Genomic DNA, 19,508 nt, shown 5'->3' with positions numbered 1-19,508 from the left:
TCTTCAGAGGTATTAATGACCAGTTTGAGGTGACGGAAGAATTGCTGAGTTTGTGTCCAATGCACGGCCGTACAACAGCCAAAGATATATTTCAGCAGCTGTGCGACACGATTGAACGCGCTGGTTTGCCGTGGAGCAGACTAGTAGGCATTACCACCGATGGCGTCCCGACTATGACAGGTAAAAAAAATGGACTGGTAGCGCTGGTACAAAGAAAGTTGGAAGAGGAAAATGCAGATCCAGCAGTTGTTCTGCACTGCATTATACACCAGCAGGCACTGTGCAACAAATGCTTAAAATATGAACACGTCATGTCTGTTGTCCTAAGATGCATCAATTACATCAGGTCAAGAAGTTTACAGCACCGTCAGTTTCGAGCCTTTTTGGAAGAAATTGAGGCAACATATGGTGATGTACTTTACTTTACTGAGGTACGCTGGCTCAGCAGGGGAAATGTCTTGAAGAGATTTTTTGAGTTAAGAACAGAGGTGAAGAGATTTATGGAAGATGGCAGAATGGATGTTCCTGAATTTGATGATCCTAAATGGGTCATGGACCTTGCATTCCTAGTGGACATTACACAGGAGCTGAACATCCTTAACCTGAAGCTCCAGGGCCCTGGTCAGCTCATCACAGCAGTGTATGAAAGTGTGAAAGCCTTCTCCACAAAATTGAGATTGTGGAAAACTCAGCTTTCTGCAAAAAATCTCAGTCATTTCACAACATGCAGATCTCTTGTGGAGGAGGGCATAGCATTCAATGGTGATGAATATGCCTCTGCTGTTGAAAACCTACTTCAGGAATTTGATCAGCATTTTGCTGACTTCAAGGCACACCGTGACACTTTCCAACTGTTTGCAGACCCCTTCTCAGCTGATGTGGAGAGTGTCCCAAATTTGTTGCAAATGGAACTTATTGACTTGCAGTGCAACAGTGAGCTAAAAACAAAATTCAGAGAAGCACAAGGAAATGCAGACAAGACTGCACAGTTTCTGAGAGAATTAAATCCATGCTTCCCAGAGCTTTCCAAAGTGTTCAGTCGGTTAATGTGCCTTTTTGGAAGCACATACCTGTGTGAGAAACTTTTCTCAACTATGAACTTCAATAAATGCAAATTCAGGTCCAGGCTTAGTGATGCTCATCTTGAAGCTGTACTCAGGGTTTCAACTGTGAACTCCATCAGGGCAAACGTGGCTCAGTTGTGTGAGCAGAAGCGCTGCCAAGTGTCTGGCAAGAAATAGCATAGTTTGCAAATGTATTCAGAGATCGCAGTTGTTCAATGTAAGGTTCAGCACAGTTTTGATAAGTTACTTAAGTTAAAATAAAGTGGGTAACTGTTAAAAATTTTAAATTATATAACAATGCACAGACACTGTTGTTTGTATTTTTGTTAAGCATGACACAAATATGTTAGTAATGTTTTAAAAGAAATGTGAGCTAATATCTCAGCAATTAAAGTAAATTTCCAGAACTTTTGTGCTATCTTTTTGTGCTTCAATGTTAAAACGGCCCTCCTATGAGATGTCAGTCACAGCAATGGCCCCCAGCCAATTTGAGTTTGAGACCCCTGGTTTAGGGGCTTCGAGCAGAGAAGGTCTGTGTGTTTTCAGAGCTGCGGTATGTTTGATGCATGCTGCTTATTGTGTAATGCTTTAGTGTTAATGGAAAGCAGCTCTGTGAGGCTATTTTAATGTCAGTGCAAAACATAGCTGAGCACAGATGCCAACACATAGGCTCTATATAGTGTTCTGAGAAGAGTCACTGTGACTGTATGTGCATTCAGCTGAATTTAGATCTGCAATTGGGTTGTCTCCCTCTCCCCCTCTCTCCCTCTCTCTCCCTCTCTCCCTCTCTCTCTCTTTCTCTCTCTGCTCTCTCTCTCTGCTTTAATGTGATGTGAGGGCTATCAGACTAAAGACCCCTTCCTACATCTACATCGTAGCTAGAGCCATCCTCCAGTGCAGCTCAAAATAGCCTCGTTTTCATTACTGTAGTCACTCTGAGCAGATGATTTTTCAGCATGTCCATCCGAGACAGATCAGATGTATGGATGAAGATGCCGTTATTAGATCTGCTCTCACGTGTTTATGAGGGAGAGATGATATGTGAGATAAATGAGAAGTGTAATGGAGAAGCAGCTGCTGGAGAATGAACTGGAAGATCCCTCAGCTCTCTGGATTTATAATCAGAATCAGAAAGAGCTTTATTGCCTAATGTGCTTGCACACACGAACCATTTTCTTTGGTACTTGAAACTACTCGTGCAGACATCCAAATACAGTAGCAAGACGCATAAAAAAGAACGAGTAATTAAAGCAATAAAAATGTAAGGAGACGTACATTACATGTGAATACGTGTGAATATACATATTTACAGCTGATTGTACACCTGTGCTAGGGGGAATGAGATGTTTTAATATTTACAGGAACTATGCATTGGTAGAAATGCATTTACGTGGGTTATAACATTATTATGCAGTATATACCAAGTATTTACTAAGCTGATTAAGACCGCATCCAAGGTGACTGGAGTTCAATTGATATCGCTTCAAGACATTTTTAAAGAAAGGGTAATTAAAAAAGCCTATGCGATTATCAATTGTGCATCTCATCCATTACATGGGGAGTTTGTTGTTCTCCCATCGGGTCGTAGATATAGAGCAGTTGGAGGAAGAACCAGGAGGTTTAAAAATTCATTCATACCAACTGCTGTTTCTATGTTAAATCATCGGTAGGCATAGGTAATTTGCTGATAATTGACTGAATATGTGTGTGACTGTATTAATGTGATGTGCGGCATCTGTGTAAACCAAATTTCCTAAGGGACGAATAAACTTCTACTATACTGGAAGGAACAGTATAAGTCCAGTTCAGACTACATCCAGTACAGACTGGATGTGCTTATTTGCATGCGTCACATTAATATTGCACCAGGGCCTAAACAAAAGCACAAAACCATGATTAAACCTCACAAGTGACTCACTCGATAAGAGTGTAGGGCAGTGGTTATCAACTCTGGCCCGCGAGATCCATTTTCCTGCCGAGTTTAGCCCCAACTCTGATATAAAACACCTGAACAAGCTAATCAGCGTCTTTAGGAATAGATGCGTTCAATTTAATGCGGCTCTGTGCAAATTAAGGCTGGGCGGAATGACGGAATATTCCGTTACTGCGGAATACAATGTCAACCGTAAGAGATTTTTCTGTTCCGTTTGTTCCGCGGAATGTAAATAAGTAGGCGTGGTTAACTCGGCGCTCTGCAAGTTGGGCGTTATTATGAAAAAAAAACGTGAATAAATCCACCCATAACAAATTAACTAATCAAACATTATTTTGACCTTCTTTCAGTCTGTAGTTTCGTGATCCGCTCCAGTCCGGCGCTTTCTCTCTCACCCGCAGTGCTCGCGCAGGGGTGCAGTGATCTGCGCGTGCATATAAACGTATTTCAGAAAGTCAATAAAGTTTAACTTTAGGCGAGCCAATGCGAAACTTGCGTTGAAACGCGCGATGATGCTCGCCACGTGAGTGCTTTTAACGTGACGCGCTGTTACTGGGAGACGTGTGTGGAGTCACCAGAAACTCGCTGTGCAAAGACAAGCGCCATAATAAACAAACCTAAAGACAGAGTCGCAACACACTAAAAGTGCGCATCAAGCGCGATGAAGACCTAGGCTACAGTACAGACCCCATGAACACCAGTTTAATTATAACACCAGACATATACTGTACTCTCATTGTTTGTGCATGTATTCATATTTCATTGTTATACTTGTTGTCTATCTTCCTACTGAATAGATATGATATAGCCAGAAGATAAATATAAATAAATAATACATCAGATTATCAGAACTTAATTTGATATCTTTAGTACATTTTCAGGTAACACTTCAGTATAGGGGGAAATTCTCACTATTAACTAGTTGTTATTAGCATGCCTATTATTGGCATATTGGCTGTTTATTAGTACTTATAAAGCACATATTCTGTATGACCATATTCTACATCCCTTATCCTACCCAATACCTAAACCTAACAACTACCTTACTAACTATCACTAAGCAACAAATTATGAGTTTAAAACTACGCTTTACATTAATGATTTACAATAACGTTATTGTAGTAGTGTAAGTTATGTGAACCTTTGCAGATTGTGACCCTGCTTAAATTACTGTTAAGCTTCAAAAAGGACTGACTATCATGAAACCACAATGCACTTTTAATGTCATTCGATAGCTTTATGCGAGGAATAAACCAATATAGCATAATTAAGAAATTCTGACCTCCGCTGGTGCTGTCTGTCAATCTCCAGTCAGCATGCGTGTGTACGGTGACGGTCAGGACGCTACTCTTTCCAAGATGTTCCAATGTTTTCATTATTCTTCATAATGACAATATGATAGTCTATGGTTTTGTTTAAAATGTATTTTGCTAGAGACCGTGAGTTAACGTTACTCGCTGAGTATAGCTTAGTTTATTAGAAGCACTGGAAGCGGTCTGAATATGTTGCGTCTTCATACGAAATAACTCTTTTTAAACCTCTGATTTAACTGTATACTGTCGGATTGATGCAACGCACTGTTAAACATGTAACGTATCATCTCTTCTCGTTGTGTTCTAACTATTATTTACTTTGAGGAGCAAAATGATCCCCGGGACTTCAGAAGGAGTAGGTGCTTTAAGCGCATCATTGTGCGTCCGGGATGCGCATAACTGTAAATAACGAAGCGAATGCATTAAGCGCATCATTCTGAGTTCCGGGTGCGCGGGCTCGCTTTAACGCCACTCTGCATTAGAGTCTTTTATACGGTGATAGTTTTGTACAATAAACAGAGACAGATAGTAGTATCTTACTTTTACTCAATTGCATTATGAGACTGAAAATAGAGTCGGTTATTACTTGGAGGAAAAAAATACAGAGCATATATCATGCTCTAGTATTTCATATACACATTTTTTAATGTTTTTACATTTAGTCATTTAGCAGACGCTTTTATCCAAAGCGACCTACAGATGAGGGAAACAATGGAAGCAATTGGAACAAGATAAGGACAACAAAAAGCATAAGTGCAATACAACATTTTTTTACCTTTAATACAGTACTTAAGTACATAAAAAATCAGTATTTTTTAACTTTTAAAATTAAAACTACTTAATTAAAAGAAGATTGTGATTTTAATGTAAACACGGATTAAAATGTTAAAACAGCAATATTTATTTATAAAATGTAGTGGAGTAAAAAGTATGATTTGCTTTATAATGTAAGAAAATACTAGAACTTATTGTTTATTTGCAAAGTTTGCCAAAGGATTAATAAAGTAATCCAAAAAATATTTATTAGATTAATAAAAAATAATAATCGTTAGATTAGTCAATAATTAAAATAATCGTTAGTTGCAGCCCTAATTTCCCTACATTTTAATTTGGGTGAGCATTTAAATGAACTAATAAATTAATTAAATAAATAAATCTAAGAAAAATTAGGTATAAGATATAGAATTAAAATAGGAGATTGTTACCATGAAACATATAGTTTCCGTGAAATAAAACTACTCATTCCTTGAAACAGATTTTTGGTCATTAGCCCACCCCTAGTGCTAATCTATCAGCGTATGACATTTAAGTACCCCGATAGCGATTCAAGTGCAGATTGCTCCGTACGCATTTGAATCACTCTCGCGGTACTTTAATATGATGTGCCAAACAATCTGCGCAGTCTCACATTAACTTGAGCGCGTCTGTTCCTGAAGTCGCTGATTAGCTTCTTCAGGTGTTTTATCAGAGTTGGGGCTAAACTCGGCAGGAAAATGGATCTCGCCTGCCAGAGTTGAGAACCACTGTTTGTAAGGGCATTCCGATTCACTGAAGCACACATGCAATGCTACTATGCCTTAATCTCTAAAGAATAAGATGTTTTATTGTAGTGTTCAAACATGACTTCTTTTTTGATAAGAAAAAGTTGACAGGCGCTTTTTTAGTGAAAAAAAAAATGTATGTGCACGAAGGCAGCCCAGAGAAACAGATAGGCAGCATAACAGAAATCTATTTGAATAATAAATGGAGAGCGTCTTTGCAATAACTAATCACATACAGTATTTAAAAACTACAATACTCATTTCTCGCTAGAAATAAAATCAGAAGTTGTTGAAAGTGAAAATTAAACTTACATTTATACAAAACTATGCTCCAATGGGCGTTTCGGCCACCATTTTATTTTTTCGAGCTTGAGCCTTCTCGGCCAATCACGTTCCTCGCATGTTGTTATGGAAACGACAGGTCTCTGTCATTGGTTAGCTGTGAAGGAGCTTGACGTAGGGCATTTTTTTTCAGAAAAGTTGAACTTTTTCAACCTCAAAAGACGCTCTGAGCTGCAGAAAAAGACGCTGGTGCTGCAGTTTAAAAAAGCTCTCAGGACATTTTTTGAAAACGCTGTTTACTCCATAGACTTATAATGTAAAACAGACGCTAGCAGCTTCAAAAATGAAGTCAAGTCTGAACACGGCCTAAAAGTGTTTTATAAGCAGGAAACCTGGAAAACACTATAATTAGATATTACTGAAATCAAAGTCATTAAAGTAATTAAAAATACATTTCCCGGACGTTTTGCGCTGCTTTAAAAATGTTTTATCGACTATAATAGCTGGGACTTACTTTGAAATTACTCAAATAAAGTCCCCAAAAACTCCAAAGGCTGCCGGCAGGAATTTGTCTGTAAGCTTCAGAACTATTACCTAGAATTTGGCACACAGCTAATATTTGAACAAAATGAGTCTGTACTACTTTGTGTGTGTTTGTCCTATTGTAACCCGAGTGTTCGTCATCTGTCAGACAGCAGCAGCACGACCTCACACGAAGAGACCTTAATGCTCTTCAATGAGATCACCACGGCGATTTGTTACTAAGCAGTCACTTGGACTTCCTGCGTCACCATGGATACATGTAAAGCAGGACTTGGTGACCTGGTAACCTGTGTAAGCAGGTCTGATGTCAGAGCGGGTCTGTTGTCAATGTTTCTGTGCAATGACGCAAATGAATCATTGAATCAATGATCTGTTCAGTGCAGACACTTGAATGAGTAGCCAATAAAAATGTATTAAAATATTCATAATGTTGGTTCATTTTATATTGCCAGTAGAATGTAATATATATGATGTGTTCATTGTTTAATAAATTGTCCGACTCTACTTTGAATGAAATCATGAGCGCATTGACTAGTAAATGAGTGTTTTAATGGTTTCAGTGTTTTCAGTGCTTAGTGAATGCTGTTTTTTTGGTTGGGACAGCACACATTTCAATGCCTTTTATAAATTTGACTATAATCTAAAAAGTGTGTTTTCTTTTGCAGAAAATGTTTATTCGCAACTGGCTTGGTATATATATTGTATTCAGGAAAACATTTTTCACCTTTGTACACTACCAGAGGAAAAGTTCACAATCACACTTTTCTTTTAAAAACATTTTAGAATAATAGTGAACTTATCAAAGCTATGGGTTGACACAAATGTAGCTTTGGAAATGATGTTACTAAAAACTAGATTGTATTTGCTTGCACAACCAAACCTCTACAGATGATCCAGAATGCAGCGGCAAGAGTGGTCTTCACTGATCCGAAGAGAGCGCACGTCTCTCCTCTCTTCATTAAGTTACATTGGCTCCCTAATAGTCGCTCACATCAAATTCAAAGCTCTGCTTTTGACCTACAAGACCACCACGGGTTCGGCACCCCCTTATCTTCACTCGCTAATACAGACTTATGTACCCGCTAGATCCCTACGCTCTGCAAACGAACGACGTCTTGTAGTGCCATCCCAAAAAGGGAAAAAATCACTCTCACGTACCTTCTCTGGATCTGTTCCACATCTGTGGAAGGATCTACCCGCTGCTACAAGATCAGCAGATTCTGTAGCCATCTTTATGAATCGGCTGAAAACTCATCTCTTCCGTCAGCACCTGACCGATTAGCTCTGACTTGTATTTCTTTTCTACTCTTTCTATCCTGTAAAAAGAAAAAAAAAACTTCGCTTTGTATACTGTAGGGCTGGGCGATATTGACCAAAATTCATATCTCTGTATTTTTTTGATGAAAGGCAATATCCGATATGTATATCAATATTTTCTACAAAGTGGAATAAATGTTTACTAGCAAGTCAAAGCCTCATGTGAGATGTCACAATCACCTTTATTAAAATGGCTTGTGAAAAGAAATTCAATGACGGGTTTTTTTTCCCTATTTGAAAACATACACAGGGTTTTTCCTGGTTCAAAATGAGGCGGAGGTGGTGCCATCCTGATCTTGTACACACACGTAGGCCTACCATACCTTTAAGTGGCTTAACCAAAGTGACTTTGTGTTCGACATTAAAAGTTCTAATAAAATTTGATAAAAATGACAATTATTAAGTTATATAAAACATTACTTTTATTCAACCAAACAGAAATGTTTTTTTTATCAAATAAAGCATTTTTATCATTTTCAACTAACTTTTCAGCCCACAATAGCCAACTGAATTAACCAGTCTTACTAAATGAGCAAAGCTCATTAACATCTTGCATTCTCTGTGGTTCTCTTTAAATGATTCAATGATCTCTTATATTGGCTAGGGACTGAAAAGTTCAATAGTTTAAATGAATCGGTTCAAATGAGTCATTCGTGTGTGAGTCGTTCTAAACGCAATGTGCGTTCATACTGGCGAACTCGCTGTATACAGTATACGGTGATTCAACGATCCAATTGCACAGCTAAAGACATTACAATGATGTACGTCATGTTAATTTAATAAATTTCAAGAAATGAAACGTACTTGGATGCAAAACAGCCGTGAAACACAGGCTGGCTCTTGTTCTGCGTCTCTTTTTAGCACCTCAGTGTGCTGATAACGAAACAGCGCCTCCACTGTGGCGTAATGTCGCAACTGCAGTTACAAATGACAGTCTGTTAAATGCACGCAGCATTTCTTGTGAAGACTCGCAACATAATTTTGGCGAGAGCCTGAGGCTGCTGCCTCCAATTTCTCTATGCAGGAAAAACCCTGCACACCACTTGTTTAAAACATGTAAATTGCGGGGTCCGTCCGGGTTCGCGCGCAGAGCGAGAGTGCTCTGCTCACTCTGCGCATGGGTACTACGCATGTCAGACACCACAGAGCCGCTTCAAGTTGAACACACCCCATATCGATATTAACGATATTGTCTAATCCCGCATCGCGTTGAAAAAATATATCGATATATCTTAAAAATCGATATGTCACCCAGCCCTAGTATATTGTGGTAGGCTATACAAGACCAGTTTTACTGCGCTTGTGCTTTTTGTTGTCCTTATGTTTTTCCATTGTTTACCTCACTTGTAAGTCGCTTTGGATAAAAGCGTCTACTAAATGACTATAAATGTAAACGTATTTATCATCTTAAGTGTAGTCCTCTTTTTTTCTAGAATTTGCAGAAATGTCCCTCTGCCATTTTATCAAGCAGCTTATTTAAGTCTCACCCTTATGGAGGGCTAAACCTGCAAAAATTATAAATAAATAAACGTATAAATAAATAAATATATAAACGAATAAATGTAATAATATGAAAATAAATAAAGGAATGAATGGTATGATAAAACAAAATAATTCGTTTTAGCTATTATTGATCTTAGCTTTAACTTTTTTTCATTTTTTAAATTGATTTATTATTTTTTGTGTCTATTTTTAATTTAATTTTAATTATTTTTTATTTTTAGAGTATTTCATTTATCATTTCCTTTCATTTTTACATTTATTTATTTATACGTTTATTTATTTTTATATTTATTTATTAACGCATGTATTTATTTCCACTTTTATTTATTTATTCTTGAATTTATTCTTACTTTTCTGTGTCTTGTATGATAATTAGATGGTTGGTCTTGCCTACTATTGGTTCAGCGTAGATTGAAGCGTTTGATCGATTACTCTTGACTTGTTTTGGACTAACGTCACGTAACTCACTGATCGTTTGCTTCGTGTATAACGTTAAGTAACTATGGCGGGCGCACAATTAGCTAGAGAGTTACGCATTTAGCCAATGAAGTCGATAACCATGCATCAAATGACTATGTGTCATTTAGATTAGATGCGCTTATTGATGTTTTATTACAGATACGTTTGTTTATTTATAATTTTTGCGGGTTTAGTCCTCCATACACCCTAAGATGCTTTTTAAACAGTATTAAAGCTGCTCACATCTATTTTGGGTTCTTATTGACAGCTTTTTGCATTCTGAGTGAAACGGAACATCAAGTGAGAAAAATAGGGGGCGTGGCTTGTGTTTTCCACTGCGAAACTGGTCTTTGGGTTTTAAATGGAACTGGTAGCAGACTAACAGTTGGCAGGGAGGAGTTAACGGATGTTCTGCCTAAGCATTTTCAGATTTTGACTAAAGATTATGAGGCCACATGAAAAAAAGAAAATAATGCTGCTAAAAAAAACAAGAGGGAGGACTTTAATAGGGACTTGAAACATAATTTAATGAATCCAAATTAATGTGTTGGCACAAATATATTTTGTTTACAAACTAATTTCATACATTTTAGCATAGATCGGAACGAAGCATTCAGATTAAGATTTTGAAGATAATGACACATTTTAGGTGACCTTAAACTTGCGTGTTGTAGACCTAAATGGGACTTCTTGTATATTATATATTTTGTATGTCTTACCATTGATCTTTTTTTCTGAAGCTAGATCTTAAGGGTTTTTACAATGTTGTCTTTGTCTTGTGTAGGGCTCCAGAGATCATTCTCGGTCTGCCTTTCTGTGAAGCCATAGACATGTGGTCTCTGGGATGTGTGATCGCTGAGCTCTTTCTGGGCTGGCCTCTCTATCCAGGAGCCCTCGAATATGATCAGGTAATTCTTTTCTTTCAACATCCTTCTCTCTTCTGTCTGAAGAGAGAAAAATGTGTGTTTTGCACAAGGAAAACTAAGACCTGTTTTATAAACATTTTTGCATTGTGAGTAGAGGGCAAGCCAAATTGTTTTATTTATTTTTTCTTTTAATGCCAGAAGAAATGTGTAGTTTATCTGAGATCATTTTGATGGCATTGCAAATTTACTTGAATGAGACAATGGTCATCACAAGAAATGGTCTCTGTCGCTCTGTTCTGTCCGTCTTTCTTTCTCTCTTGAGTCTCTGTCTGTGCTTCAGGTCTTGTTTTATAGTCTCTTTGATATACTGTACACAGGCACACACTGAACTTCTCTCATATTTCTCCTCTTGACGTAATATGTTTAGCACAGAGTGATGGTATGTGCTGTCAGGCCCAAACAGTCTCCAGAAGAATTTGTATGGCTCTGTTGTGCACATTGCTACTGTGCATGTCCTGCTTGTGCATGCTTTATGATCGCCGCTTTCATTTAGTTTTCAGGCTGTTCCCCTCTGCTGCCGGGCCCCTAAATGCCCGGGGTGAATCTGAGAGGAGGGGCGGCTAGAGAATGTCCTTGGATTAGAACACTGTTTCTGGGGAGGGTTTGGAAAGAAGTCTCAGCAGCTTCTGACTCGACAGCGGTAATGGTGGTATGATGGCTTTCCTATCACCCCACCAGTGGGCTGCTGGATCATGAATGCATGCGGGGTGGGTGATGGGAGGTTTATAGACCTCGAGATGCTGGCGGGTACCATGTGGTCCAGTCTTAACGGAGGAATTCCCCCTGCCGCCCCGTATGTAGCCAGTCAGTGTGCCATGCATAATTTTCTATAATGATCACTATCACAACATTCTAACCATAAGAGATTTTTGAAAAATGAGTCTCTTTGAGCATGACGGAATAGCAGTGTCTCCAGCTCCGTATGGACGGGTTTCTCTGTTTTCTCAAATGATGAATGTCAGCATATGGATTTCTCGGGCAGCTGTGTTGTGTGTTGTAAACTTCATAATTTTTGTAAATGGGAAGTTTAGGCACTTGTAGTCGTGTACAATACAAGGATCTTTCGCAACACTGGTCTACCTAGGTAGGGTTGTAAATGATGGGTTGTGTTTCTGTTTTTAGTTCTGTCCTGTTCAGTTTGTGTTGTAGATGTATGCTTAGATCCGATATCTTTGTGTAGACACTAAAATATCCGTGATATCCCTTCCCGTGTACACATCCACGCTCCTCCTTCATGGGGGTTTTCAATTTATTCCCACACAGCAAAAGATATTTATAGGCGACATGAACGCCCCATCATGACACCAATAGCAGGGTGTCTCGCAGGGCATGTGGACTGTGGAGCACTCTTTCATCATTGCCCTTACATTACAGCAAGTGCCTATTAGACCTTGTAAATGTAAAAGAATTGTCTGTTTGTGGACCTGGCTGCAGGTTTGGGCATGCACACATAAGTATTAAATTGGCACATCCCTGGGTAAAAATAAAGATGTTATACCTAGAGGCTGAAACATGCAGAAACATTCATCCAGAGCCCAAAAGTCTTTCTGGACAGCTGCTAAGCGTCTGCTAATTTAGCATATCAAGCGGTGTCATTTAGCATATCAAGTGGTAAAAAAGACTAAAAAGTCTGCTTGGCCGTCGTGCATTTTATAACAACTTTGGTATACCTTTATGTGTGTAAATGTAAATCCATTAAAGCGGATGTAACACACACAGTTTCTGCCAATCTAATATTAATCAAGAGTACCTACAGAGTAGTACTGAAATACTACGTCATACGTCCAACTCGTTTTTTGACAAGTTGACTATGTCAAGAATGAGAAGCCAGCACGTTTAACATTGTAAAGAAGTCAGAATGCATTAAACACTGTGGCATCCCCCCGCCCCTTTAATGTACTCGCTACACACACAAAATAAAGGTGCTTCACGATGCCATTGAAGAACTTTTTTGTCTAAAGAACCTTTAACATGTGATGAAAGGTAATGATATAGTTGTTCATGGATGTTCATATCTGGAGAAGAACTCTGGAAATGACAATGTTCTTCAAAAGTATTTGTTTTGTACAGACCTTGTTTATTTTGTTTATCCTTGTTTGTTTGCAACGACAACAGATTGGGTCATCATTTACTTTGGGGTCATTTTGAATCTGTATGACCTTCATAGGAACACAAAAGGTGTTTTTGCAGAAGAAATATCATAAAAGTATAATTAAAATAACCCATATGAATGGGAATTTTTATCCACTTGATTTTTATTCCATTTAAAGGGAAAATTATTCTTTCATCATTTACTCACCATCATGTCATTTCAAAAAGACTTTCTTCAGAAGAAAATTTATTAAAAAAACAACATTGGTAAACAAGATTGGACCCCATTGACTTTGATTGTATAGTCACAAAACCACTGAGACATTTCTGAAAATGTATTCTTTTACAGGTTTTGAACATCATGAGGGTGAATAATGTCAGATTTTTTTGTATGAACTATTCCTTTTAATCATATTTTAGTTTATTACAGAACATATTTAGCTGTTTTCTACTTTTAGTGGAAGTTTGAGCAACATGCGGAATGGATTTTCAGTTTTGGATAAAGTGTGATGGTTTGGTCTGATACATAAAGATGTCAAGATGATGTGGCTCTAATGTTCTAAATTTTTATCATGTTGTATTTTGTTTGGATGGGTTGGTCCTACGAGACAAGTGGGGTGTTTTCCCCAATTTCTGAGGTCAAAGGTCACATAATCTCGCACCTCTGGAGTCACTGTGTAATAATAGATGTTTCACTCACACCACACCGACACTGACGTCACAGTGAATAAACGTGACTTCACCAAGCGTCCGATCTCTGGGTGTTTCTCTGAACACGTGCTGGGTTTAAATGTGTTATTGAGAACACATGCGGTTTCCATGGATCTGACAGGCTTTTGTTGATATATCCGTTTCTGTTGGACGGTGTTAAAACATTAATGATGAGCGCTGTTTTCTTCTTTCTATCTGTCTCCTCTCAGATTCGCTACATTTCTCAGACTCAGGGTCTGCCTGGAGAGCATCTGTTGAACGTGGGGACAAAGACGTCACGGTTCTTCTGCCGGGAGTCAGACTCTCCTTATGCTGCCTGGAAAATCAAAGTGAGACAAAAAACAACAAATGAAAACCTCTATTATGTCCATAAATCACATGACGTGAATCACATGAGTCAGGACATTTAGCTCACAATAAGTGAGGTTATTTAGCTTCTCTTTTCTTAAATGTCTGTGACAAACAGCTCAAGTTGTAAGGGATGTTTACATGTACACATTTTCATCAATCTTAAAGAATTCAGCCCGACTGCAGCTTACAAATGTACTGTTTTCATGTATTCTAAACATTGCAATCAGATTAAAACATTAGTTTACATGTACAAACAATACAAGATTGGCCTAAAGTATAATGTCTACAATATTTGCTCAAATGCACCTCAGGTTCGATTAAACCATCAATATACGAGATATGTTGTACAAAATGAACAAAACACAAATTATTTGGCAAATAATGCACACTGCAGCATATCAGAAAATATGGGTTCTATTCAAATATATACTGTAAATAAAGCATAAATGGACTACGGTTTTATCAGTCATTATTTTGTTAATCCTCTCTTGTTATGACTAAAGCTGTTTAATAAGCTTTATGCATGTGTTGTATGTAACTTCTTGCCTCTTTAAACCTTTTTAAATTCTTAAAGCTGATTTTCAGTTTGCACTTCTATACAAGAGACATAATGCATCTTTAATAATATATTTGTATAAAAAGCAAAGACGACAAAAGAACATGCATTTCGAAAAAACCTTTGTGCAAGCACACAGCATCTGCAATCGTGTTTACAGATAAATTCTGGATGAGATACGGAGTGAAGATTGGTGGCAGGCTTGTTGTTCTGTTGTTTTTCTGACAGTTGAAGTGACAGTTTACCCAAAAATGAGAATTCTGTCATCATTTACTCACCCCTTGTAATTTCAAACCTGTATGACTTTCTTCCTTCCGCAGAACACAAAAGAAGATATTTTGGGGATAGTTTTCATTTTTGGGTGAACTGTCACTTTAAGCACGTTTTACTAATGTGGCAGTATTTGCAGTAGTAAACAAATTCAAATATACTGTATGTCGTAAACATATAATCAATTATATAATTTTGTTCGAATCAGTCCACAGAAGAGCATGAGGGAGAGACGGGGCTCAAATCGAAAGAAGCCAGGAAGTACATCTTCAGCTGTTTGGACGATATAGCGCATGTACGTACAGTTTATCACCAGAGAGTCAGTCACATAACGTCCCGTGTGGACAACTGCTGTAACAAATGTCTAAACTGAAGTTTAAATGAAATGTTAGATCTGAAAAAAACCTAAGGGTACTGTACTCTTAATGGCAGCCTAAGTAGCATAGATAAATGTACATACTTTACATTGTCTGTTGAACTGCTTTATAAAGTTGGAATGGTAGGAGCTTTTTGAATGTTTAAAAAATCCATTTAGCACATCCGGTCAAGTTGACTGACTGTCCTGTGATGTCTGCCTTTCTCAGGTGAATCTAGTGATGAATTTGGAAGGCTGTGATTTGTTAGCAGAGAAGGTGGACCGTGCAGAGTTTGTGAGTTTGCTGAAGATGATGTTGCAGATAGACACGGAGGAAAGAATCGCCCCGAGTGACGCCCTCAGCCATCCCTTCATCACAATGCAGCATCTGTTAGATTTCCCCCACAGCAACCAGTGAGCGTCTCTTCATTCTCAAGCCGTGCTTCCAAATCTTGACTTTCAAGGGTTTTGAAATTCTCTCTGTACTGTTTCTTTCACAGTGTCAAATCGGCTTTTCAAATTATGGACGTGTGCTGGTCGCGGCCGGCCGGGTACGAGTCTCTCGGGCGGAGCAAGGCTGCGTTTGTCAGGACGGTCCCGAGCTCCAGCACAGCTCCCGGCCTCACGCTGCCTTTCTGCAAGTTGACTGCCATTCACTCTCAGGTATGGAAAAAGATTACTTGTAGAGCCTCAGATAAACCTTTAAAGATAGTGAAATGAGCTTCTCAACCTTAACATGGTTCAGGAAATCACTGCACACATATCTTTTGTCTGTGCTTCACTACTGTGTAATTTAACAAAACTAAACTGACGTTTAATAACTTTAAAACCTTTCCTAAAGCTTGTCTGTTCACTTGAAACTTGTGTGATAGTAAGATTTGTGAACGATTGACTTCAACCATATTTTGCATTTCTCAATAAATTTACCATGTAGAATGTAACAGATGTTTTATTTAAATGATTTATTTGTCAAAATCAAGTTTGGCAAACTAAAGCATACATTTTGGACTTCTGAGACCAAAAGTAACATGATTTTACGGTACTTGCCGAGTCTTTCCCACAACACTGTGTTTGTGTGATCGTCTGTGCAGACTTTCACTGTGTACTCGTTGTATTACATCACCTATTCTTTACTTGCTGATCTGTAACTCGACGACGAGACACAGAGAGAGGTGCAAGATGGAGGATTTTTTTTTCTTTCGTTGCTTTTTTGCCTGTAAACGTGTGGGGAGTGTTGAGTTGTTCCTCGTGATGCATTCAGGTCATAACGTGCTGTCAAAACACGGCTGGCGTTGCATGAACATGTCACAACACACGCTGCCTATGCTCTGACTACATTATAATAATCTTCCAATGAATATTTCGACTTTTAACACAAGCTGTCAGACATAAAAGCATTTCCTCGACATTCCAGCTCTGTTACGGTTTCTGTACATCCATGTGTGTTTTGGTAAAATGACACCGATCACCTTTGCGTTGTGATCTTTTTGAGATCTCGTACATTTGTAGCCTTATCGCCTTACTGGCGTTGGCAAGGCAACACTGCTGACATCATGGCAACGTGGAGAGAGAGAACGTTTGGTTGTCAAGGAGAGTCACGGCAACTTTCTGCCCACAGCACTGACCTCAATCACACACACACACACACACGTACATGCATTTTTGATGTTGTATGTTTTATGAAAGGTTGTTAAAAGCATAATGTTGGATTTGTGTTATTGAATTAGATGGTAAATTGGTAAATGAGTAATGTACTGTGCTGGAGCACGTAGAGCTGGACTTTGTTCACAATGTTAAAGTATTCCTGTTATTCAGTAGACGGGCATTATGCTCGGCTGGCATGAAAAAATGAACTTTGATCCAGAGATTATAGATCTGTACAAAACATTTACTGTACTCTTTGTGGTGATGTCATACTGCCACCTACAGGACAGTTAAACATGGTGCATTTTCATGTGTGTCCATGCTCGCCACCACACAAAGTAAACATTGTCATTAAAAATAAAATGATGACAAAGCTTATGTACTGTTTAAAGGATATACCAGATTAATTTCCTGTAGAGCATTGTGTTAAGACTCGAGCGCAAACATCATCAGGTTCGATCCCCAGAAAACACACATGCTGATAAAAAATTTTATTGCCTTAAGTGCACTGTGAGTCACTTTAGATAAAAGTGTCTGCTAAATGCACGATTGTCATTTATTAGTGATGTAAGAAACATCTTCTGTGGCTTGTTAAAGTTAATCCAAGGATGAAATTTAAATCATATTGTATTCACCATCATGTTGTTGCAAACCTGTATGACCTTATTTCTTCTGTGAAGCACATCCAGAATATTATAGAGATGGGCACTTTTTACTTACTACAGAATTATCAGCGAGACTTTAGCCAAACTTAATTAAAACTTTTTTCCTCTCTCTGCTCATTCTACAGGCTTTAGCCTCATCTGCCCCCTCAGTGATGCATCATGGGATACCGCTTCAGACAGGAAGTGCTCAGTTTAGTGACTCATTCCAGCAGGCGCTGATCCTCTGTCCCCCAACCATACAAGGTCTTCCACCTTCTGCTACTTTACACTTTATTATCATTATATTTTTACTTTTACTTGCTATTATGTTTTATTCCACTTTTTTTGATCATTTACTCTATAACAGGTCTCCCTCCCAACCTAAATAAGCCAGCGGGCTTCCCAGTGCGCATGGAGAACACGGTACCACTGGTGACGCCAGCGTCTGCCATGCAACCGCTACAGATCAGACCGGGAGTTATTACACAGGTAAACGGCTGACAAACTTAAACTCATTTAGGTTGAAGTTAACCTTCGATTTATTCAACATGTGTTACCTTTTCTACAGCAAACATGGTCAAATCGTGGCCAGCAGATCCTGGTGCCCGCCTGGCCACAGGTGACCCCCATGGCCCCCTCAGCAACCTCTCTGGGCTCAGATACAGTGGCAGGTCCACAGAGACAGGCAGATTGGGGGTGTGTGGGACGAGATGCTTCGTCGTTTGTGCTGCAATATTTATCTCAATTGTTTCGATGTTGTAATTCTACCGCCGCGTGAACCAAAAACCTTTTGTATATTCTTGCATCTTTTGCAGGAAAGTTCATTCCCATGGCAACCATTACAACTCCATGATGCCACACCATCAGCCACTACTAACCAACCAGATGGCGATATCCGCTCACCAGCCAATCAGCATAGGGATTGCTCATGTGGTGTGGCCACAGCCAGCCGCTAACAAAAGAAATAAAGTGTCTTCAAACAGGTCAGTGTCCTCATGGTACATGCCTGTGTATGAATGTCATTGATATCTTATAATTGAAGTACAAAAACGTGAATGTAATTTAAACAAATTAAATGAAATTAAATGAATCAATTTATTAGTCAGTTTAAACAAATTGACCAGGGCTTTGGCAAGATGTTAAAAAGTTAAGTTAATATACAATAATACAGTTAAATAATAAATTAATTAATTTACCATTGTTTATTTAAATTTTTTATAGGACTGCCTGTCACCTTGGAGACAAAAGATTTTTAAGATTGCCTTTGCAGCACTATATATATATATAATGTTTTTTACATGTTTTATATATTTTGTATACATTTGATAACTAGTGACAAATTGACCACAAAATAAACATTACAAATATTTCAAATAAATCAATGAAATATTCATAAATGATTTATAAAAGGCAGCTTTTAAATTGCTTTTTGAAGATAATTTGTTTGTTTGTTTTGATGTATAAGTGAAGGATTTTATTAGAAACGTTTAGTGCCACTGCTAATACTTCTTGTCTTGTATGGGATGCTTGAAAGTGTATACAGGACATTTAGGAAGTTTGCTTGCTGTCATCACATGAGTTGATTCCGAGAATGCAAATCACACCTAATCTGTATCTTTTTTTTTCTCTAATAGAAGTAACAACTTAATGCACGGCAAAAACTCCCAAAATTTAGCAAGCCAGTCCCCACAGACAATAGACAGTGCCAAAAGCACAGAGGAGGTGGAGTGTGTTGCGGATGCTGTGCCAGAGGAGGAAGCTGTGTGCTGTAAGGCAGAACCAGAGTACGGGGACTCAGAGACGAGGAAACAGAGACAGTCTAGCGCGATGGCTGATTCCCCGAGCCCGGCGGGGAGCGTGATCAGCATCAGCAGCGGATCAGATGAGGACAGGCCTGATGCTCAGAAACACTCGCCAGAGTGAGTCAACCAGAGGATTTATCTTACTGTCATTAAAAAACGTTAAATGACTAGACCTAACAGATCATTTCTCTCCAAATGTGCAT

At 38.5% G+C, this 19,508-nt stretch overlaps 1 protein-coding gene across 1 annotated transcript in view; it reads left to right on the top strand.

The window, feature by feature from the left end:
* The window catches only part of hipk3b (homeodomain interacting protein kinase 3b), a 42,410-nt gene that overhangs the window by 14,603 nt on the left and 8,299 nt on the right, over nucleotides 1–19,508 (top strand). Inside the window, exons 2-11 of the mRNA XM_057347277.1 lie at nucleotides 10,740–10,863; nucleotides 13,893–14,012; nucleotides 15,069–15,155; nucleotides 15,445–15,629; nucleotides 15,716–15,878; nucleotides 17,650–17,767; nucleotides 17,871–17,992; nucleotides 18,072–18,199; nucleotides 18,319–18,486; nucleotides 19,138–19,422. Coding sequence (XP_057203260.1) covers nucleotides 10,740–10,863; nucleotides 13,893–14,012; nucleotides 15,069–15,155; nucleotides 15,445–15,629; nucleotides 15,716–15,878; nucleotides 17,650–17,767; nucleotides 17,871–17,992; nucleotides 18,072–18,199; nucleotides 18,319–18,486; nucleotides 19,138–19,422 — 1,500 coding nt within the window. The remainder of the gene's footprint in view (nucleotides 1–10,739; nucleotides 10,864–13,892; nucleotides 14,013–15,068; nucleotides 15,156–15,444; nucleotides 15,630–15,715; nucleotides 15,879–17,649; nucleotides 17,768–17,870; nucleotides 17,993–18,071; nucleotides 18,200–18,318; nucleotides 18,487–19,137; nucleotides 19,423–19,508) is intronic.

The sequence above is a fragment of the Triplophysa rosa genome, linkage group LG12 (genome assembly GCF_024868665.1).
Source record: "Triplophysa rosa linkage group LG12, Trosa_1v2, whole genome shotgun sequence".
Lineage (NCBI taxonomy): Eukaryota > Metazoa > Chordata > Actinopteri > Cypriniformes > Nemacheilidae > Triplophysa > Triplophysa rosa.
The sequence above is the reverse complement of the archived record's forward strand: the minus strand, read 5'-3'. Positions and strand labels throughout refer to the sequence as shown.